This window comes from Pan troglodytes, chromosome 6, assembly GCF_028858775.2.
Source record: "Pan troglodytes isolate AG18354 chromosome 6, NHGRI_mPanTro3-v2.0_pri, whole genome shotgun sequence".
Lineage (NCBI taxonomy): Eukaryota > Metazoa > Chordata > Mammalia > Primates > Hominidae > Pan > Pan troglodytes.
The window spans coordinates 68,375,593-68,399,578 of NC_072404.2; the positions used below are offsets into that span (position 1 = coordinate 68,375,593).

The following is a 23,986-nucleotide window of genomic DNA, read 5'->3' on the forward strand; positions in this document are numbered from 1 at the left end:
TTATTTGTGGGTTGTCTATTCTGTTCCATTGATGTATGTATCTACTCTTATACTAGTACCATGCTGTTTTTCTTACTGTGGCCTTATAGTATAATTTGAAGTCAGGTAATTTGATGCCTCCAGACTTTTCGTTGTTGTTGTTGTTGTTTTGCTTAGTATGTCTTTTGCTGTTCAGGCTCTTTTGTGGTTTTACATGAATTTCAGCATTTTTTTTTTTCTAATTCTGTAAAGAGTGACATCGGTATTATGATGGGAAATGCCTTGAATCTGTAGGCTCCTTTGGGCATTAGGGTCATTTTCACAATATCACTTCTTGCAGTCCATGATCATAGGATGTATTTCCCTTCGTGTCATCTGTGATTTCCTTCAGCAGTGTTTTCTAGTTATCCTTATATAGATAATTCATCTCCTTCATTAAGTATATTTCTAGGTATTTTACATTTTTGCAGCCATTGTAAAAGGGATTGGGTTCTTGATTTGACTCAGCTTGGTCATAGTTGGTGTATATGGGTGCTACTGATTTGGATTCATTGATTTTGTAACCTCAGACTTCACTGCATTCATTTATCAAATCTAGGAGTGTTTTGTAGGCATCTTTAGGGCTTTCTAGGTATAAGATCGTGTCATTGGCAGAGATAGCTTAACTTTCTCCTTTCCAATTTGGAATTCCTTTATTTCTCTTGCCCAATTGCTCTGCCTAGGATTTCCAAGTTTTATTTTTTATTTTATTTTTTTATTATTATTATTTTTGAGATGGAGCCTCACTGTGTCACCCAGGCTGGAGTGCAGTGGCGTAATCGCAGCTTGCTGCAACCTCCGCCTTCTGGGTTCAAGCGATTCTCCTGCCTCAGCCTCCCTGGCAGCTGGGGACACAGCTGCATGCCACCACGCCTGGCTAATTTTTTGTATTTCTTTTTTAGTAGAGATGGGGTTTCACTGTGTTAGCCAGGATGGTCTCGATCTCCTGACCTTGTGATCTACCGACTTGGCCTCCCAAAGTGCTGGGATTACAGGCGTGAGCCGCCATGCCCAGCTGGGACTTCCCAGTTTTATTAATATACATGAAATAAAAACTAAAACGGAAAGTGAGTAATGATTAGTTTATTTCACATCTCTCTCTCCTATACAGATACAATTAATTCAAAGTTCTATGTTGAAAACACATGTTGGCTGGGCGCGGTGGCTCACGCCTGTAATCCCAGCACTTTGGGAGGCCAAGGTGGGCGGATCACGAGGTCAGGAGATTGAGACCATCCTGGCTAACACGGTGAAACCCCGTCTCTACTAAAAATATAAAAAATTAGCCAGGCATGGTAGCAGGTGCCTGTGGTCCCAGCTACTCAGGAGGCTGAGGCAGGAGAATGGCATGAACCCGGGAGGCAGAGCTTGCAGTGAGCCGAGATCGCGCCACTGCACTCCAGCCTGGGCGACAGAGGGAGACTCAGTCTCAAAAGAAACAACAACAACAAAAAAACACGTTATTCTTTATTGTTTAAATATTAGATCCTATCTTGTCACAAAAGGAATTTTAAAATTGTTTATAAAATACATAAGAATCAAGAAGATAAGTGGAAAGTGTTACCAAAAAATAAACATAAAAAGTATTGGTTAACACAAGGGTCCCCAACCCCCAGGCCACGGACAAGTACCAGTCCATGGCCTATTAGGAACCAGGCCACACAGCAGGAGGTGAGCGGCAAGTGAGCAAGCAAAGCTTCATCTGTATTTACAGCCGCCCCCCATCACTTACATTACCACCTGACCTCTGCCTCCTGTTAGGTCAGCAGCACCATTAGATTCTCATAGGAGCGTGAACCAAATCCTACTGTAAGCTGCACACATTGGAGATCTAGGTTGTGCTCTCCTTATGAGAATCTAATGCCTGATGATATGTCCCTGTCTCCCATCACCCCCAGATGGAGCTGTCTAGTTGAAGGAAAACAAGCTCAGGACTTTCACTGATTCTACATCATGTGAGTTATATAATTAATTATTTCATTATATGTTACAATGTAATAATAATATAAATAAAGTGCACAATAAATGTAATGTGCTTGAATCATCCCTAAACCAGCCCCCTCTCCCCCAGGTCCATGGAAAAATTGTCTTCCACAAAATCAGTCCCTGGTGCCAAAAAGACTGGGGACAGCTGGGTTAACAGATATTAGACCCCATTGCCTTGTATTGGATTATAGTAATCTGCAGATATATATTGTGTGACTGACATCCGTTGGTGCCATCTTTTTTTTTTTTTTTTGAGACGGAGTCTCACTCAGTCACCCAGGCTGCCTGAGTGCAGCAGCCTGATCTCGGCTCACTGCAACCTCCACCTCCCAGGTTCAAGCAATTCACCTGTCTCAGCCTCCCAAGTAACTGTGACTACAGATGCCTGCCACCAGCCCTGGCTAATTTTTTTATTTCTAGTAATGATGGGGTTTCACCTTGTTGGTCAGGCTGGTCTCGAACTCCTGACCTTGGGTGATCTACCTGCCTTGGCTTCCCAAAGTGCTGGGATTACAGGCTTGAGCCACCGCGCCCGGCCCAATGGAGCCATCTTGCACTGTAAATCATTTTAGGGATACCTGCAGTATTTCATGAAAATTAAAATTTATTTCTAGTGAATTTACAAAGTTATTTATAAGTAGTATGTTCTTTTTAATTAGTTAATTTGAAATGATCTGTCCTGAGTTATTATGACTGTGTGAAAAATAGGTAATTTTCTTTTTCTTTCTTTTTTTTTTTTTTTGAGAGGGAGTCTCGCTCTGTCGTCCAGGCTGGAGTGCATTGGTGCCATCTCAGCTCACTGCAAGCTCCGCCTCCCAGGTTCACGCCATTCTCCTGCCTCAGCCTGCCGAGTAGCTGGGATCACAGGCACCCTCCACCACACCCAGCTAATTTTTTTTTGCATTTTTAGTAGAGATGAGGTTTCACCGTGTTAGCCAGGATGGTCCCAATCTCCTGACCCTGTGATCCGCCCACCTCAGCCTCCCAAAGTGCTGAGATTACAGGCGTGAGCCACGGCGCCCTGCCAAAAAGAAGTAATTTGCAACGTGTAACTATACTAAATAATTTCCAATATTCTTTTCCATAACATTTATCAGAATTGCTAATAACAGAAACTCACCACTTAGCAGGATGTTTTTTCTTCACTACCTTTCAAGTATATTTATCCCTTGGAAGAGACTGAAGTGAGAAATTAAAAACATGAGAACTAGAAAGGAAAAATAGTCAAGAACATAGAAATTTTATTTGAATAATAAACACTGCGTAGGAAGAGCCAGATAACAAAATAAACTTTTTATTTTCTAACAAAACAAATTTTAATATGTTTTACTGTAGAATGACCTTAAAAGAAGAAGAAAAGGGAAGAAATGCTGATATATTGCCTAAAAAAGACAGTGAACAGTTAAAAAGAAAAGAAAAGGAATGTGGGAAAGAAGTTGAAACAACAACTCAAACAGACTCTGAAATCACTGGTCACAGAATTGAGGACATTAGGAAAGAATTTGGATCAGGTAAATTAATTTTTGGTGAAAACTTTATATTTCTAACTTTATATTTCATCAGTATTACTTATAATATTCCTTGATATAATGTATATAATTTAGTTTCAAAACATACCAAGACTGTTATTTAATCTTAAAAAGGAAGTATGACATTTATAGCTATTTATTGTAAACCTTGGCATCTCTGCCTGTGATGTTCAGTCTTAGATGCTCAAACTATCTCTTATGTTTTCTGAATGAAGGAATGGAGGATAAATTGAGTTTAATCACATAAATATTTGTGTATTTTTTTATGTTAAAATACAGGCTCTATAGCTTTGAGACTATAACAAAGCTAGTTAAATGTTTTGAAAGAAATTTTATTACACAATACTGTATTTTTCTGTAGGTAAGAACTGTTTTTCCTCTTTGAGAAATTTAGCTGTCATGTATGCAATTAAAGTTTGAGTAATTCCTGAGAGATAAAAGTCCTTGTGTTTTAATAGGCTACTTTTTTTTTTAACAGTTTTACAAAAAAGGTTCTGTTCTTTTAGATTTTCTTTTTCAATGCTATTAGACCAAAAATGTAATGTATGTCTAGGTTGTGCAGAAGCGAAGCGATACCCACAAGCAACTTTCTGAAGAGCAGAATGCCAGAATATTACAAGATGAGATTCTGACCAGTAAGCAAAAGGAGGTCAAAGGGGCTCAAAAGAAAATGAATTCTGCGATATTTTCTTTAGTCATTTTCAAATATGTTTTTGTATGTGTATATATTTGAAAAACCAACTCTATGTACCTTGGAAAATATAAAGTATTTTTAAATTATATATATATACACACACACACACATATCCTATGTGTTTGTGTATCTATATATAGAATATACACTTGTGTGTGTGTGTGTAGGATAAAGCCATATTCTTAATTCAGCTCCATTAGTCTGCAGCAGTGAAGTAGTGACATTCACAATGGCCTCAATCCAAAGAAGAAGCATTTGATATTTTTTATAAGAATTGATGATCTTCCCATAATCTCAAAATTTTTGGTACTAACAACAGACGTTCTAGTTTTTGGACATTGTTTTATCTTCTCAAAATATTAATGGAGAAGTCAGTTTATTATTTTCACTGATAGATAAGGAGGAAATGTATAGCCAGTTTAGAGGCCATATTGTGAATGTCATTCTTCTTACTTTTGAAGAACTTAGAAGTTTTCTCCAAGTAGTATCTAATTTCAATGCAAAGGGCTTTGAAAACAATGACGTAGAATAATATACATTTAGTGATAATTTATTGGTAAGTGTTTTGTTTCTGGAAAAATAGTTCAGTGTATTTCCCCCTATTTCACACTTATTACTGTTTCAAACATTATAAAGAGGAAATAAAAGTTATTACAATAGCAAATAATCTCATGATTTTTTAAGAAGATCTCTATAAATTTTACCATTGGTATTTTTAAATAAGAGGCTTCTTTTGTATTTATATATTTACACCACAGAAGTAACTGCAATTTGATGGAGGGAGGACTAGAAGTAGAATCAGAAGACCTGGGGAAAATCCTGCATCTTGCATATATTTCAGTCTCTCCTCTTCAGAATTGCGACCTTAAATGAGTTCAGTAATGTATGTAAAAGTGCAATGCTTAGATGTAGAAGTGTAAAATGTAGAAATGTACAATGCTTAGATTTAACATTTATGAATAAGTGTAATCTTTATAACTTAGAATAAAATTGTTAGAAAAGTAGAATATCTATAGAACATTATCAGGAAAAAGGAACTTAGAGAACTTTGAGAAATTTCTTCAGTCCAAATAAATGCAGAACTAAGAGTCTTACAATGGGGTGGTGTATAGGTTAGATATCAGATTTTAAAATTTTTAAATTTTAAAAATGTAGTCAAATGTATCAATCTCATATTTTATGCTGCTGGGTTTTTTGTAATTCAGAGAAAGGCTTTGTCAATTCTGAGAGTCTTAAAAATCCTCTAGTGGTTTATTTTTTACTTTTATTGATTCATTGTCTTCAAATAGATTTTTTTAACTTTTGGGAATTTACACTCTGAGGTTTGAAATTTTGATTTAACATTTTTTTCAGTTAAATATCCACTTATGGGAATCCTTTCATTGTACAAATATACAGGTTATTCTTTAATTTCAGAAGAAACCATGATATGTCATTCTATTGAGTGCTAAGTTTCCTTTGTTTACTTAGATTTCTCAAAGCCATAAGAAAGAAGAAGACCTGTTGCATAAAAATAGTATGTTGCAGGAAGAAATTGCCATGCTAAGACTGGAACTAGACACAATAAAACATCAGAACCAGCTGAAAGAAAAGAAATATTTGAAGGATGTTGAAAGTGTGAAATAAAAGAATGACAACCTTCAAAATATGATAAAACTGAATGAGGAAACATCAACAAAAATAGTATTTCAGTACAGTGGACAGCTTAGCATTTTGACAGCTGAGAATAAAACTCAGTTCTCAACTTGAGAATGTAAAACACAACATGGAAAGACTGGAAATGGAAATTCAGTCATATCGATGCAGGCTGGCTGCTGCTGTACATGATTGTGATCAAAGTCAGACAGCATAAGAAAACCTAGAACTTGCTTTCCAGAGAACAGGACATGAATGGGTTCATTTACAGGAGAAAATGAATTCTGATATGTCTAACCTAAAAGATAACAGTTAGATTCTTTGTGAAAAAACTCTCTAATGCTGACAGTAAAATTAACGGCCTAAAAATTAAGTTTCATCATGCAAGAGAAACACTCAGAGAAAAGACGTCAGTTTTAGAATGTTTCCAAAGAGACCTTGGCCAAACACAGTGTCAAAAGAAAGAAATTGAACGAATGTATAAAAATGAACAAAGCAAAGTAAATAAATACGCTGAAGAAGCAGGAATCTATAGAGGACAGATGTGCTCAACTACAAAGTGAAAATAGGTTGCTTCGACAGCAACTGGATGGTGCCCACAAGAAAGCTGACAATCAAGAAAAGACAATCAGTACTATCCAAGACCGAATCCATGCCGTTGTAAAAAAATCTAGCTGGGAGTGAAATGCAGAGTCTTCTGCTAGAAGAGAAAAACAAAGACTTAATGAATGTATGTAATAATTTGAAAGAAAGAATATATCAATGTGAAAAAGAAAGAAAAAAAAGTAAGTACCAAGAAAGATATTTTTCAAACTGAAAGAAAGAAAATTTAAAGTAATATTTGGTTATGCTAAATGTTATATATAGTTGAATATAAAAGTATGTAGAATAGGCTGGGTGCAGTGGCTCATGCCTGTAATCCCAGCACTTTGGGAGGCCAAGGCGGGCGGATCACCTGAGGTCGGGAGTTCGAGACCAGCCTGACCAACATGGAGAAACCCCATCTCGACTAAAAATACAAAATCAGCTGGGCGTAGTGGCGCGTACCTGTAATCCCAGCTACTCAGGAGGCTGAGGCAGGAGAATCGCTTGAACCCGGGAGGCGGAGGTTGCATTGAGCCGAGATCGCACCATTACACTCCAGCTTGGGCAACAAAAGCTAAACTCCGTCTCAAAAAAATAAAAAAGCATGTACAAATATACTTAGAATAAAAGTGTATTTGCTGTGTTAGCCTAGAAACATACCAGCAAAAGAAAGACCTGAAGTACACTTTACTTTGAGTAAAGAAATTATATCACCTTTGAAATTTTAAGAGGTTAAGTTACAAGTTGTTAGTAGATATAGACTAATATTTATGATGTAGACATACTGCTAAAATAATTTTAATATTTGTATGTGGCCACATTTTAAGACCATGATGAAGCAGATAAACAGAAATGCCTTATATCTGAAATAAGTCTTTTGAAATTAAGATTCGATTAGGTGGGTTACTTTGACTGTTAATTCAAGATTTCCCAGGTGAACTGAAGTATACTGTTGTATCTCATAATACTTTTCCTTCAGGGGCTTTTTATGTATTTACGTTTGTATAATTTTATTTTTATTTGTATCAATTTGACTTTAATCTGAGACTATTTCAATATCACAGTATTGTTATGACATCTCAATTATTTAAAAGCATTTACTTTTTATTAAATCATAATTTGGGACAGATGTGAATTTCCAGCAAAACCATATTTGATTAATCTTACCACTGATATTTATACTTTGAATGTTCTTAAAAATAATTTGCCCGTAATTTTTATTTCAAGGCTCAGTGGCTATCATTTGGATATGACTTTGTCCCACACAAAGATAATTGTGGCTATCTGCAATTGCTTTGTTTGACATTACGTCCCCATTTTCAATCTAATGGGAGGTGGTAGGATTCACATACAGTGAGAAAGCAGTGAGTAGGAAAGAGATTTGTAGGAGCTGAGGTCAGGGAGGGAGGTGAAGGCCAGGTGGTTACCTAGGGCCTGGAAGGCAATTGGAATTTTACTTGTATTCTGAGATAGAAATCTATTGGAAGGATCTGAGCAGGCAATTGAGGATGTCAGGAGTGGTGGGGTTTCTTTGAGCTTCTAATAAAAAAGAGGAAAAACATTTTACAATGTTGCATTTTCTACCACCAGTCCCACCCACATATGGATTTGTTTTTGTGACTTAAGTAGGAAGTTAAGCATTGCAAATGTATCAGGGGTGAGTGAATAGTGAACTGAATGTAAGCGGAATACTGACTTGGCAGGAAAATAATACCTTCTGTGTCCTTAACTGAATTCAGTAATAAACAAGCATGTATACACATAGGAAAAGAAGGTAAATTCATGTATGTGGTGCTATTTTTCAAAGTACATGTTAAATCTTATTACCATGATTTACTAATAAGGTAACATGTAAAATCAGTAACAAAAATATCTGAACAGGTAGTTATGAGACAACTTCAACAAGAACTGGCTGATACCCTAAAAATACAACCTATGTCAGAGCCTTACCTAGAGGCTACACCACATTGTCATATTAATTTAGAAGAGACCCAAGATTCAAAGAAGGAATTAGGTAAAATCGGAAGTCAAGTATATATGAAACATAACATGTCAATGGTTAATCTATAGGTAGTGGAATAATATCTAATGTTTTAGGATACTAATTGCATTGGATAGTTTTTTATTTTTATTATAATTAATTTTATTATCTTTATCATGCAGTTATTTCTTAACCTCTGACTTTCATTCTGTCATGTTTTTCTCATAAGTATATACATTTTAAAAATAATATTTACCTTTATGAAAGTTGGGAATTATACCTCATTCCTCACAGCAGTTGAGAGAGTTTTTTCTGCAAACCATTATTTTTTAGCTATTTCTCTACTGTCATGGTAAGGCAAGCCAGATTAAATCAGAGGATAATGTTTAATATAGTGTTCCAAAGAAGTGTCTTATTTCTTGTCTTTACTTTCATGAATGGGTATAGAATGTGTGTCTGTTTATTGCATGAATTTCAGGATAACTTGTATGGAAAGGCCATTAAACTCTTCTCCAAAATGCAAATGTTTTAGATTAATTTACAAAGTACTTGAAATGTTAGGCATTTCCTTCATTTTCATTTCATTTTAAGTATATTGTAAAAGCATGGAAATACTCAGATCCTGTAGAGTATATACATCCAAAGTAGAGAATTAAGAAATGTATCTAGATCCTGCCACTGGATTTTTTAAAGCAACTGTGTTGATATATAATTTGCATAACATACAGTTCACCCATTGAAAATGTACAAGTCTCTTAGTATATTCATGGAGTTGTGTAGTCATCAGCAACATCAATTTGAGAACATCTTCACGACCCTGAAAAGAAACCCTGCATCATTTAGCCATCATCCACCAGTTTGCCCTTCCTCAGCTCTAGGGAACCACCAGCCTACTTTGTTTCTATAGAGTTGCCCATTCTGGACATTTCATATCAATTGAATCACAAAACATGTGGTGGTCTTTTGTGATTGGCTTCTTTCACTTAGCATAACATTTTTAAGGCTCATCCGCATTGTAACATGTATCAGTACTCAACTTCCTCTAATTGCTGAGTAACATTCCACTCTGTGGATATACCAGTCATTTTATTTACCCATTCATCAGTTATGGACCTTTGGGTTGTTTCCATGTTTTGGCTATTAATCATACTGCTATGAAGTTTTATGTACAAGTTTTTGTGTTTGCATATGTTTTCATTTCTCATGGGTGTATACTTAGAAGTGGAATTGCTGGTGTATACTTACAAGTGGAATTTGAGGAGCTGCCAGTCTGTTTTCCAAAGTGGCTACACCATTTTACATTTCCGTCAGAATTGTATGGGGATTCTAATTTCTCTGTATCTTCCCAACATCTTTCACATTTTTGATTGAAGATTCCATCCTAGTGGTGTGAAGTGATACCTCATTCTTTTTTTTTTTTTTTTTGAGATGGAGTCTCGCTCTGTCGCCCAGGCTGGAGTGCAGTGGCACAATCTCGGCTCACTGCAACCTCCCCTGCACCAGGTTCAAGCCGTTCTCCTGCCTCAGCCTCCCAGGTAGCTGGGGTTACAGGCACCCACCACCATGCCTGACTAATTTTTTGTATCTTTATAGAGATGGCGTTTCACCGTGTTAGCCAGGGTGGTCTTGATCTCCTGACCTCGTGATCCACCCGCCTTGGCCTCCCAAAGTGCTGGGATTGCAGGCGTGAGCCGCCGTGCCCCGTAAAGCGATACCTCATTTTTGTTTTGATTTGCGTTTCCCTAATGAGTAATGATGTTAAGCATCTTTTTATGTGCTTATGAGCCACTTGTGTATCTTTGGGAAAATGTCTATTTAAATGCTATGCCCATTTTAAAATCACCTTCCCTTTTTTTTCTGAATTTTAAGTTTTTTATAGATCTTAGGTGTAAGACCCTTAACAGATATGATTTTCAAATATTTTATTTCACTCAGTGGCTTTTATTTTTACTTTCTTGATGATGTCTTTTCAAGTGCAGACATTTCAAATTTTGATAAAAGAATTTTATAGTTTTAGCTCTTATAGTTAGCAGTTCTATTTTGAGTTAATTTTAGATGTGGCGTATGTTAGGAGTCCATCTTTATTCTTTTGCATGTGGATATCCAGTTGCCCCATTACCATTTGTTGAAAAGGCTATTCTTTTTAACAAATTAATAGTCTCAGTTGTTGTTTTTTTACCCTTGTTGAAAATCAATTGACCATAAATATGTGGGTTTATTTTGGGATTCTCAATTCTAATATGTTGATCTATGTCTATCATCATGCCAGTACCGAATCTAATTTTAGGATAATTATTTTTCTGTCATGTTGCTTATTATTCCCAATTGTCCTAAGGAAGAATAGAAATTCAAGTACTAGGATGCTTTTAATTTCACTGTTTGCTTCCTGAAGGAACATGTGGCCAGCTTATATTAATACCTTGCTGACTCCTGTGACACAATGGGAAGTCAGGCTTACAAAGACAGAGCGTATTCATTTCTTTTTCTCCGTTCAAACCGTTTTTCTCTCACTCAGTCCCTACCTCTTCACTCCGATTTTCATCAAATCTTGGTTAGAGGATCTGCTGACTCAGTCTACTATTTACTGCATTATATTTACTAACTCATAATAAGTCATAGAATTGCGTAGATTTTTGCCATGTAGGAAGGAGAAGATTAAGTCTGGGCTGTTGCTTTCCTCTTTGGAAATTGAGCTAATTCATCATCTTACAGCTCACAAATAGATCCTCTGTTGACCTGGTGCCTGGTTCTTTGTATAACACTGGAGCTGATCCTTTTCTTGGCACAGATCCTACATCCTCAGAAATTACAGTTTTCTGTATTTAACTGCTTTTACTTAACAGAGGTGCCTAGCTATGCTTTATAGCTCAGTACATAATCAAATTAGTAGTTCAACCCATTCAAATAAAAATTTTCAGGAATGCAGCACCTAAAAATCAGGTGATGTCCAGGTATTTATCAGAGACAAATAGTCAAATTAGTTGTATGAATTTCAAAATTTCAGAGCCAATTTGTATGATATGGAGCAGCATTTTGGTACAATGTAAAGATGAGATGGTCTTACCTTCTCAGCTTGAAGGGAAATTGTATTTAATTTTTTAACATGTAAAGGACACTACATTTGTTTTACTACAGAGAAGGTTAAAACTGATTCCCTAGTATTCTCTTTATTTTCTCATTGAGGAGATGAAAATGAAGATCAAATACTAGATTGATTAATAATTACTCAGCTGCTTATCACTTTTAGAATTTCAGTTCATTGAAATCAGGTAAAATGTCTAATTTGGGTTATATCAAATATATATACTTCTGTTTTTTTTCAACTTTCATACTTCAAATTATATATCCTTCCTTCCTCATCTTCCTTATCCCATAACTTGAGGGGCAAATGCTAAAGAGCCTCATTTGCTTAGTTATGAGAATTTGTAACTGAAGGGAACTTTTTCTAAACATCCTCCTCAATAGTTCATACGTCTGTCTCCTGGTTGTCTGCTGCTTCTCATAAGCATTGTTTGTCATTAACAAATTAACCTCAACATTTAGTAGATCCTACTTTAAAGGAGACTAATTACTACTGTGTAAGCTATTATATTTCTTACTGTCTTTTTGTTTAAGTCCATTTTCCTGTTTATTTTTCCCTAACAAGCTACCCAAAGGTGAGTGGCTTAACAGCAACATGTATTTAGTTCACCAATCTGTGGTTTGGAAAATCCTTGTCCAGGACAACCTTCTCTGCTCCCCTCAGCTTCACTTGCAGTCAGTCAAATGTTAGGGGACTGGAATCATCTGAAGGTCTGGTCACTGATATGTCTGGTTGTTGACAGTCGCTGTTGATTGGAACTTTAGTTGGGGCAGGCAGCCCAAATACTTGCACTGGAACTCCTGTGTGCTTTTTGTGACCTGAGCTTCCTCACAACATGGGGGCTCGGTTCTAAGGGCAAGCAGTCTGAGGTAGAGAGCCTCTTCTAGCCTAATGTTGGAGGCCACACGGTATCACTTGTATCACATTCTATTCATTAGAAGGAAGTCACTAAGTGTGGCCCATAGTCTATTTATAGGATGAATTGTTTGTTTGTTTATTTATTTATTTATTTTTGAATTGATAGTGTCCCACTCACTACATTGCCCACGCTGACCTTGTACTCTTGGGCTCAAGGGGTCCTCCTGCCTCAGCCTCGTGAATAGCTGGGACTACAGGTGTATTACGTCATACCCAATTTCCTTTTTATTTTTGTGGACATGTATAATTGTACATATTTATGGGATTCACAGTGATATTTTGATAAATGTAGCCAGTGTATAATGGTCAAATCAGGCTATTAGCAAAGCCATCACCTCAAACATTTACTATTTCTTTGTGCTTTGAACATTGAAAATCCTCTCCTCTACCTTTTTAAAAATACACTATAAATCATAATCATAGTGACCCTACAATGCCACGGAACACTAGAGTTAATTCCTCCTATGTAGCTGTAATTTTGTATCCATTAACCAGCCTCTCCCCATCCTCCACTCCCCCTACCTTTCCCACCCTGTAATACCCACAGTTCTACTCTCTACTTCCATGACCTCAAATTTTTTACTTTAGTTCCCATGAGTGAGAACATGAAGTACTTACAGTTTCATGCCTTATTTCACTTAACATAATGTCCTCCAGGATCATTCATGTTGTTGCAAATGACATGAATTTATTTTTTGGCTAAATAGTATTCCACTGTGTATGTATGCCCTATTTTCTTTATTCATCAACCACAATCATCTGTTGATAAACATTAAGGTTAATTCCACATCTTAGTTATTGTGAATGGGGGTGCTGGTGTCCTTTGATACATTGATTTTCTTTCTTTTGGATAAATACTCAATAGTAGGATTGCTGGATCATACCACAGTTCTATTTTTAGTTTTTACAGAAGCTTCCACACTGTTTTTCATAACGGTTATAGTAATTTGCTATTTCCTACACCAGTGCATAAGAGTTCCCTTTTTCTCCCCAACCTCACCAGCATTTTTTACTTTTTGTCTTCCTGATAGTAGCCATTCTAACTGTGGTGAGATGATATTGAGTACTTTTTCATATATTGGCCATTTGTATGTCTTCCTTTGAGAAATAATCTACTCAGAGCCTTTACCTACTTATTAGTTGGACTACTAACTTTTTCACTGTTAAGGTGTTTGCTTTCCCATATGTTCTGGATTTAGACCTTTGTCAGGTGAACAGCTTGCAAGTATTTTCTCTCATTCTATGGATTTTCTTCACTCCATTTGGTTGTTTTCCTTGCTGTAATGAAACTTTTAATATATATAGTCTCATTTATCTATTTTTGATTTCTTTTTATTTTTTACCTGTTTTTTTTTTTGATGTCTTAGCCATAAAATCATTGCCTAGACCAATGTCTTGAAGTATTTTCCCTATATTTTCTTCTAGTAGTTTCATAATTTGGGGTCTTATGTTTAAGTCTTTAATGGATTTTGAGTTGATTTTATGGTGAAAGATAAGGATCTGCTTTCATTCTTCATCCTACTGATATCCAGTTTCCCCAGCCCAATTTGTTGAAGAGAGTGTTCTTTGCCAATGTTATGTTGTTGACACCTTTGACACCTTTGTCAAGAATCATGTGCCTGTAAATATGTAGATTTATTTCTGGGTTCTCTATTCTGTTCCATTGGTCTGTGTATCTGTTTTTATAACAATCCATGTTTTAGTCACTGTACCTTGTAATTTTTTGTTATTGTTGTTGTTGTTGAGAGGGAGTCTCGCTCTGTCACCCGGGCTGGAGGGCTGGAGTGCAGTGGCGTGATCTCTGCTCACTGAGTGCAAGCTCTGCCTCCCGGGTTCACGCCATTCTCCTGCCTCAGACTCCCTAGTAGCTGGGACTACGGGCGCCCGCCACCACGCCCGGCTAATTTTTTTGTATTTTAATAGAGACAGCGTTTCACCGTGTTAGCCAAGATGGCCTCGATCTCCTGACCTCGTGATCTGCCCGCCTTGGCCTCCCACAGTACTGGGATTACAGTGTGAGCCACCGCACCCGGCCCCTCCTAATGTATTTTGAAGTCAGGTAGAAGTGATGCCTCCAGCTTTGCTCTTTTTCCTCATAAGTAGGCGGACTAGTCTGGGTTTTTTTTTTTTTTTTGCTTCCATGTGAATTTTAGGATTGTTTTTCTATTTTTTGGCAAGTTTTTTTTTGTTTGTTTTGTTTTGGAAACGGAGCCTCTCTGTGTTGCCTAGGCTGGAGTGCAGTGGCGCGATCTCCGCTCACTGCAAGCTCCACCTCCCGGGTTCACGCCATTCTCCTGCCTCAGCCTCCCGAGTAGTTGGGACTACAGGCGCCCACCACCACTCCTGGCTAACTTTTTTGTATTTTTAATAGAGACAGGGTTTCACCGTGTTAGCCAGGATGGCCTCAATGTCCTGACGTCGTGATCCGCCCGCCCCCCCCTCCCAAAGTGCTGGGATTACAGAAGTGTGCCACTGCGCCTGGCTTCTTTGGCAAGTTTTAAAAAGCATTTTGTTTATTCTTTTTCTTTCTTTTATTTTAGATTCAGGGGGTACATGTGCAGATGTTTTTACAAAGGTATATTGCATAATGCTGAGGTTTGGGGTATGATTGACCCTGTCACCCAGGTAGTGAGTATTTACTACTCAATAGGTCATTTTTGACACTGGTTCGCCTCCCATCCTTCCCCTTCTTGTAGTCTTCAGTGTCTGCTGTTCTCATCTTTTTATCCATGTGTACCCAGTGGTTGGCTTCCAGTTCTAAGTGAGAACATGTAGTATTTGGTTTTCTGTTCCTGCATTAGTTTGTGTAGGATAATGGCTTCCAGCTAAATCCATGTTGCTGCGAAGTACATGATTTTGTTCTTTTTATGGCTATATAGTGTAACATGGTGTGAATGTACCATGTTTCCTTTATCCAATCCACCTTTGATGGGCTCCTGGTTGACTCCATGTCTTTGCTATTGTGAATAGTGTGGCGATAAACATACAAGTGCATGTGTCTTTTGGGTAGAATGATTTATATTCCTTTGGGTATATACCCAATATTGGGATTTCTGGGTAGAATGGTAGTTCAGTTTTAAGTTGTTTGGGAAATCACCAAATGTCTTTTCACAGTGGCTGAACTAATTTACATTCCCACCAGCAGTGTATAAGTGTTCCCTTTTCTGTACAACCTCACCAGCATCTGTTACTAAATATTTTTGACTAATTGCCATTCCAACTGGTGTGGGTTAGTCTCTCATGGTTTTGATTTGCATTTCTCTAATGATTAATGATAGGAATCTTTTTTTAAAATGTGCTTACTAGATGCATGTATGTCTTCTTTTGAGGAATATCTGTTCATGTCCTTGGCCCACTGTTTTATGGGGTTGTTTTTTTCTTGTAAATTTGTTTGTTCCTTATAGATGCTGGATATTAGTCCTTTGTCAGAGGCATACTTTGCAAAAATCTCCCATTCTGTAGGTTGTCTTTTTATTCTGTTAATAGTTTCTTTTGATGTACAGAAGCTCTTTAATTAAGTTCCATTTGTCAATTTTAGCTTTGTGTTTTGTTTTGTTTTTTGAGACAGGGTCTTACTTTGTTTCTCAGGCTAGAGTGCAGTGGTGCAAACACAACTCACTGCAGCCTCAACCTCTTGGGCTCAAGTGATCCTCCTGCCTCAGCCCCCCAAATAGCTGGGACAACATGTGTATGCCAGCACGCCTAGCTAATTTTTGTATTTTTTTGTAGAGACAGGGTTTTGCCATGTTGTCCAGGTGGTCTCCAACTCCTGAATTAGGGAGGGGTCCCTCCTCGTCAATATTTTGGAAGAGTTTCCGTAGGATTGAGAACAGCTTTGGTTCTGATTCAGCTGTGAATCCATCTGGTCCAGGCCTTATTTTGGTTAGTAGGCTTTTTTATTATTGCTTCAATTTCAGAACTTGTTACTGGTCTGTTCATGATTTCAGTTTCTTCCTGGTTCAGTCTTGAAAATTTTTGTGTTTCCAGGAATTTATCTGTTTTCCTGTAGAAATTTTAATTTGTGTGCATGGAGGTGTTCATAATAGTCTCTGAGGATCTATTTTATTTCTGTTGGATTGGTTGTAATGTCATCTGTGTCATATCTGATGGTGCTTATTTAAATATTCTCACTTTTGGTTAATCCAATTAGAAGTCTATCAATCTTTTTTATTCTTTCAAGGAATCAATTTTTGTTTATCCTTTGTGTGGGTTTTGGGGTTTCAGTGTCATTCATTTCTGCTCTGATTTTAGTTAATTCTTTTCCTCTGCTAGTTTTGGGGTTATTTTCTTGTTTTTTGGTTCCTCCAAGCGTAATGTCAGATTGTTAATTTCAGATCATTCTAACGTATTGGCATGTGCACTTAACACTGTAAACTTTCCTCTTAACACTGCTTTTGCAATATGCCAGAGGTTTTGATATGTAGTGTCTCTGTTTTTATTTATTTTGAAGATTTTTTGTTTCTGATTTAATTTCATCGTTTACCCAAAAGTCATTCAGGAGCACATTTTTTAACTTCCATGTAATTCTGTAGTTTTGAGATATCTCAGTATTGATATGTTTTTATTGCAGTGTAATCCAAGAGTGTGCTTGGTATGATTTTATTTTATTTTTAAATTTATGGAGACTTGCTTATGGCCAAGCATGTGGTTGACCTTAGAGTATGTTCCATGTGCACATGAGAAGAAAGTATGTTCTGTGATTTTGGGATAGAGTATTCTATAGATGTCTATTAGGCCTCATTGATCAAGAGTCAAATTTAAGTCCAGAATTTCTTTGTAGGTTTTGTCTCAGTGGTTTGTCTAATGCTGTCAGCGAGGTGTTGAAGTCGCCTATTATTATGTGGCTGTCTAAACTTTTTCATAGGTCTAGAAGTACTGTTTTATGAATCTGAGTGCTCCAATGTTGGGTGTGTATATATTTAAGATAATGAAGTCTTCCTGTTGAATTGAGTCTTTTATCATTATGTAATGCTCGTCTTTGTCTTTTTTTACTGTTGTTGATTTAAAGTCTGTTTTATCTGATATAAGAATAGCGGCTGGGCTTGGTGGCTCACACCTGTAATCCCAGCACTTTGGGAGGCCGAGGTGGGCGGATCGTGAGGTCAGGAGATTGAGACCATCCTGGCTAACATGGTGAAAGCCCGTCTCTACTAAAAATACAAAAAGTAGCTACTTGGGAGGCTGAGGCAGGAGAATCACTTGAACCCGGAGGCAGAGCTTACAGTGAGCCGAGATCACACCGCTGCACTCCAGCCTGGGCGACAGAGCAAGACTGCATCTCAAAAAAAAGAAAGAAAGAAGAAAAGAATGGCAACCTTTACTCTTCCATTTTATTTGCATGATGGATCCTTCTTCATTCCTTTACACTGAGCCTTTGCATGGTATTACATGTGAGATGGGTTTTGAAGACAAGCAGTGGTTGGTTTTCGTTTTTGTATTCAACTTAACCACCCTGACTTCTGAGTGGAGCATTTAGACCATTTAATTTGAGATTAACACTGGTATATGAGATTTTGATCCTGTGGCGATATTGTTAGCTGGTTGCTCTGTGTTCTCCATTGTGTAATTGCTGTGTAGGATCTGTGGGCTATGGACTTAAATCTGGTTTTGTGATAGCAGCTATTCTTTCCTTCATTTTTGTGTTTGTAACTCCCTTAAGAATTTTTTTTTTTTTTTTTTTTTTTTTTTTTTTTGAGACAGAGCCTTGCTCTGTTGCCCAGGCTGGAGTGCAGTGGCACGATCTCGGCTCACCGCAACCTCAGCCTCCTGGGTCCTGAGCAGCTGGAATTACAGGCGCCAGCCACCACGCCTGGCTGATTTTTATATTTTCAGTAGAGACAGGGTATCACAATCTTGGCCAGGCTGGTCTTGAACTCCTGACCTCCTGATCCACCCGCCTTGGCCTCCAAAAGCGCTGGGATTACAGGCGTGAGCCACTGTGCCTGGCCAAATATTATTTTTTTTAATGAATTGTTTCTCTTAGTCTGCTTTGTTAAATTTGGAATTCGTTGGACCCAGATAAATTAAAAAGTGGAAGATAAAAATACTTAAAATACGCTGGGTGCAGTGGCTCATGCCTGTAATCCCAGCACTTTGGGAGGCCGAGGCAGGCAGATATCTAGGTCGGGGGTTCGAGACCAGCCTGACCAACATGGAGAAACCCCATCTCTACTAAAAATACAAAATTAGACGGGCATGGTGGCGCATGTCTGTAATCCCAGCTACTCGGGAGGCTGAGGCAGGAGAATCACTTGAACTTGGGAGGCAGAGGTTGCAGTGAGCCGAGATTGCACCATTGCACTCTAGCTTGGGCAAAAAGAGCAAAACTCCATCTCAAAATAAATAAATAAATAAATAAATAAATAAATAAATATTCAGTACACCAAGGTGCCCCTGTCGTCTCTACTTTTATCTTGATGCATTACTGAGTTGACGTTAGATTTCAAATTCGTCATTGCCCTTATACTATTCTGCCCTTAAGCCACCTTTATATAATGATGAAAGAAATTAGCAATTTGTTATTATCCTTTGTCTATTGGTATATATCAAATGCTCACCTAAAAAGAGCAACAACCAGTGGAAAACATCATGTGTTTTACTGTTTTTATTTGGATGACTATTTACTTGTAACCTACTAGCAAACTATAAAATTGTATGATTTGCAGAATTTTAACTGAATTGCTTTAAGTGAACGTTTAAGCATGATAAACCATATTGAACATTTTTTCTTCATCATGAGTAATATAACCTATTCCTCAGTGAAAATCTAGAATTAAATTTGCTAATGAATTCAATAACATTTCCATAATATTTTTAGTTATATGCTTAAGGTTCTCTTAGTGTTTCTCCCACTTTTTAATAGCTTATGCCTTTTTCGCCTTTGGTTCTTTTTGGTTTATTTTAAAGCAAAAATCTCACAACATGTGATAACTGGAAACACTGTAACCTAGTGGTAAGACCGTAGGCCCTGGGGACACAGGTTGGCCATGTCTCTTCTCATGTCTGAACTTTAGTGTCCTCTTTTGTGGTCAGGAGAACTGAAGATCTATCCCGAAGATTTCATAAGATAGTAAAGTGCTTCACGTAATACTGGGCATATAAATACACAGTAAATGCTTTCTCCTTATATTTTTATTGATTGATTGGTTGATTGATTGATTGATTGAGACAGAATCTTGCTCTTTCACCCAGGCTGGAATGCAGTGGCGTGATTGTGGTTTCTGCAACCTCCACCTCCTGGATTTAGGCAATTCTTCTGCCTCAGCCTCCTGAGTAGCTGGGATTACAGGTGCCTGCCACCATGCCTGGCTAATTTTTCTATTTTTGGTAGAGACAGGCTTTCACCATGTTGGCCAGGCTGGCCTCGAACTCCTGACCTCGTAATCTGCCTGCCTCGGCCTTCCAAAGTGCTGGGATTAAAGGTGTCAGCCACCATGCCCAGCCTGTCTTTTCTTAGCACAACCACCCTTGGTGATGAAATGTTAAATATGTACTAGTAGATATTATTTGGTGAATATTGCCTAGTGAATATTAAGTATTCTCACCTTTCAGACATGAACTTGTGAATTCAACAGGTGAAAATTTACAACTTGATGAAACAGCTTCAGGAGATAGGTCTTCAGACTTAAGTCAGATTAGAAGATTATGTGAAATAATTATTTAAGGCTTAACATTGAATTCTTTTAATGGTACCCTCCACATGAAATAATATACCTCTAAGTGTTAATTATGTGCCAGGACAGGAGAATTCATGTTTTCAAATTCTCATACTCTCTAGAACAATAAACTCATTTTCTTTTTATTAACCCATTATAAATACATGTAAATATTGCATTTTGGGTAGACAAAACTGAAAGACCAATATTTGTCCTACTTTTGAGACGCAAGATTTATCTGGCATAATGCATCGAACAGGTTATTATTGAAGTCTACACCAGTCAACTGAACAAGTATTCATCAAATGTCCATGATACGCAGGACATAAGTTTTCTTTTAGAGTATGGAGCCATGCATATTGTCTTTTAATTAGATGATTTAGTTAGATATGTTTTTAAAGAAATATAAACATAATTGATTTTCTTGTTTTGGATCTGGAGTGGAGTGGGGACGAAACAGAATGGATTCACACTGTTTAGATTTACTAAAATGGAAGGATTGCAACAAGATCATATCACTCCTAGTCTCCCCATAGCAAATGTCACCTACTAGCTGTTCTTTTTTTTTTTTTTTTTTTTTTTTTTTGGTAAGATGGAGTTTTGTTCTGTCACCCACACTGGAGTGCAGGTGTGATCTCAGCTCATGGCAAGCTTACCTCCTGGGTTCAAGCAATTCTCCCTGCCTCAGCCTCCTAAGTAGCTGGGATTACAGGCCCCTGCCACCACGCCTGCCTAATTTTTGTATTTATAGTAGATTGGGGTTTCACCATGTTGACCAGGCTGGCCTCAAACTCCTGACCTCAGGAGATTCACCTGCCTCAGCCTCCCAAAGTGCTGGGATTATGGGTGTGAGTCACTGCACTTGGATTTAATGGGATATTTCACTATAGACTTTGATAAACAGAATATTAGCATTTTTGGTGTTCTACTTCACTTGTACTATTTTTCTTTGCACTCAATTACAATAACAGAATTAAAGATCAAAGTGTAAAAGTTAAAGACCAATAATTATTCTTTTCTATATATTGTGGTTAAATGATATCCCTTTTTCTTTTTGTTCTTATAGCTCCAGCTGTAAAAGCCAAAGGTCCAGGGATGGTCCCATACCCTTTTTTCCAGTCTCATGTTGAAGATTTTTACGTAGAAGCTCTTCCCAAAGGAGTTTTTTTTTTTTTTTTTGAGACAGAGTTTTTACTCTTGTCGCCCAGGCTGGAGTGCAATGGCACGACCTTGGCTCACTGCAACCTCTGCCTCCTGGGTTTAAGCGATTCTCCTGCCTTAGCCTCCCAGGTTGCTGGGATTATAGGTGCCGACCACCACATCAGGCTAATTTTTGTATTTTTAGTGGAGATGGGGTTTCACCATGTTGGCCAGGCTGGTCTCGAACTCCTGACCTCAGGTGATCCTCCTGCCTCACCCTCCCAAAGTACTGGGATTACAAGTGTGAACCCATGCCTGGCCAGGAATTTTTTTTTTAAGAAGGCTGTCTACTAATGGAATTCCTGGCCTTAAGAGGATATTACTTTCAAAGGAAAGGATTTATTTCGTTATTTAAAGGTAAGATTCTTGGATTCTTATTGGACTCAATCTCTGTTCTGAGTAATCCATCTTTTTTTACTGTTGACCAATAGTCATTCGCCACTAGGGTTGTATTTAATGAAGTCTGAGTTATTTTATGTTTTTTTTTTTTTTGACTGAATTTTGCTGTCATTGCCCTGGCTTGAGGGCAATGGCGTGATCTCAGGTCATCACATTCTCTCTGCCTTCCGGGTTCAAGCTATTCTCCTGCTCAGCCTCCCGAGTAGCTGGATTTACAGGCATGCGCCACCATGTCCAGCTAATTTTTTGTATTTTTAGTAGAGATGGTGTTTCACCATGTTGACTAGGCTTGTCTCGAACTCCTGACCTTGGGTGATCCACCCGCCTCGACCTCCCAAAGTGCTAGGATTACAGGCGTGAGCCACCACGCCCGGCCTGGGCCTGCTTCTTTCTCTTTTTCTTTTTTTTTCATTAGCAGCTTAAAATTTATGCCTTATTCAGACACAAGCAAAAGGATGTTAGTCCAGCTTTGGAAATAGGTGTGAGCCCACATATGATTTTCCTGGTTTCTCCTCCCGCTTCTCTTTCTACTGTCTTGTTAGTATGTTAATTGTTTTCTCTCTCTCAATCTTTTTTCCCCATTTCTTTGGGAGACGTTTTTACTTGTCTTGGAAGAGTAGGTGAAGAGTTGTTTTTAGGACTCTTTAAAAGGGTACAGTATGGATGACAGTCTTGGCTAATGGTAACCAGATCCAGGGAGCCAGGGTCAGCGTGAATTGGAATCAGTTCAAATTAACAAAGCACTGGCACTCAGTGGCAGGAATACAAGCGACCACAAAGTGTTAAACACATCTGGAAAGGGATACTGACATCATCCTCAGAATCTGTGGGGAATACACAACGCCTGTAAGACCCATTCCTCTGTGACCCTATAAAGATTCTTTAAAGAATAATACCCTTAGTGGTTTTCTAGCCAGCTTGCCTGCTCATTTATCTTTGAGGACAACATGCCTCGTGGAGCTCCACAGGCCCCAGAGGTGTATGGATTCTGCATTTGAAAGTGCTGAAGCTGAGAGACTGGGTCTTATTGGACCCCAAGAGGTCTGCTTTTCCTCTACTCATTGTTCCTTTTTTTCCCAGCCGCTGACATTGCTGTTTAAATGGGTTGTTATTTGCTGTTTAAGTTGTTTCATAGTGGTGTGTCAGGATTTGGGTTTTCCGAATATTTTCCCAGCTGGTGACTTGAGTGGTGGTTAGGGAGGAGCTGTTTTAGGGCTGTTCTGGAGCTGTTGAGGTCGGGTGTCTGGGTACTCACAGCTCGTCTGTTGAGGAGAATGCTGTTCTCATTGTACTGCCTTTGGTAGTGCTGTGTGTGGCCCTTTAGACGTGGGTGGAGGTGAGTTGGGGGAGTTAATGAGATCTTTTTTAGGTGCTTTTGATGAAGTAGCCTGCACTACAGGATTCATTGTGACTTTTTTCCTTAACCTGCACATATTTCTCTGCCAGCATTTGTTGTCTTTCTCATGCCTTTGATTTTCCCAGCTCCTCTTGGTTGAATTAACATAAGTGCTCTGCTATGGTTTAAATGTGTCCCCCAAAGTTTATGTGCTGGAAACTCAGTCCTCAATGCAACAGTTGGGATGTGAGGCCTAATAAGAGAGCCCTCATGAATGAGTTAATGTTGTTATTGTGGTAATAGATTAGCAATCAGAGTGGGCTTATTATAAAAGAGAGTTCAGCCCCTTTTGCCCTCTTGCTTTCTTGCACTCTCTTGTCCTGCCTTCTGTCGTGAGATGATGTGTAGAGGAAGATAGTCTTCCTCTACACAGCAAGAAGATCCCTACCTGATGCAGGCCTCTCAACCTTGGACTTCCTAACATCCAGAACTGTAAGAAATAAAATTTGTTCCTTACCTTTTCTTTTCTTTCCTTTCCTTTTCTTCCTCCTTTCCCTGCTCCTCCCTTCCCTTCCCCTCCCTCCCTCTCTCTCTCCCTACCTCCTTCCCTCCCTTCCTCCTTCCCTCTTTCCCTCTTTCCCTTCCTTCCCTTCCTTCCTTTCCTTCCCTTCCTTCCATTCATTCCCTTCCTTTCCTCCTTCCCTCTTTCCCTCCTTCCTTTTTTCTTTCTTGTAAATTATGCAGTCTGCAGCATTCTTTTATAGCAGCATGAAATGGACAAAGACAGGCTCCATTTTCAAGAGCAAGCACTTTTGTAGTTTCTGAGCGAATTATGACTGCAAAGGAAGTTCTGTAGGTAGCCTCAGATCCACCATCTAGGAAGCATACTACCAAGCAGACCTAGGATCTAGGATTTGATCAAGTGCTGGGCAACATGATACCTCTGCAATTTAGCACCTCCTTATATA

At 38.2% G+C, this 23,986-nt stretch overlaps 1 protein-coding gene across 5 annotated transcripts in view; it reads left to right on the forward strand.

Moving 5' to 3' along the window:
- Positions 1-23,986, forward strand: part of LOC129144580 (coiled-coil domain-containing protein 144A-like) — a 47,084-nt gene that overhangs the window by 18,067 nt on the left and 5,031 nt on the right. The window contains exons 3-7 of one of the 5 annotated variants that reach the window (XR_008549019.2): positions 1,917-1,973; positions 3,340-3,515; positions 4,087-4,168; positions 4,986-5,110; positions 5,698-6,629. Coding sequence is in view for 1 of the 5 variants with exons in the window: in XM_063815405.1 (XP_063671475.1) it covers positions 3,340-3,515; positions 4,087-4,127 (217 nt within the window). In the remaining 4 variants the exon portion in view is untranslated. Of the gene's footprint in view, positions 1-1,916; positions 1,974-3,339; positions 3,516-4,086; positions 4,169-4,985; positions 5,111-5,697; positions 6,648-21,149; positions 21,641-23,986 lie in introns of those variants that run through there. The other 4 variants (XR_010158877.1, XR_008549020.2, XR_008549016.2 and 1 more) reach the window with 4 other exon arrangements.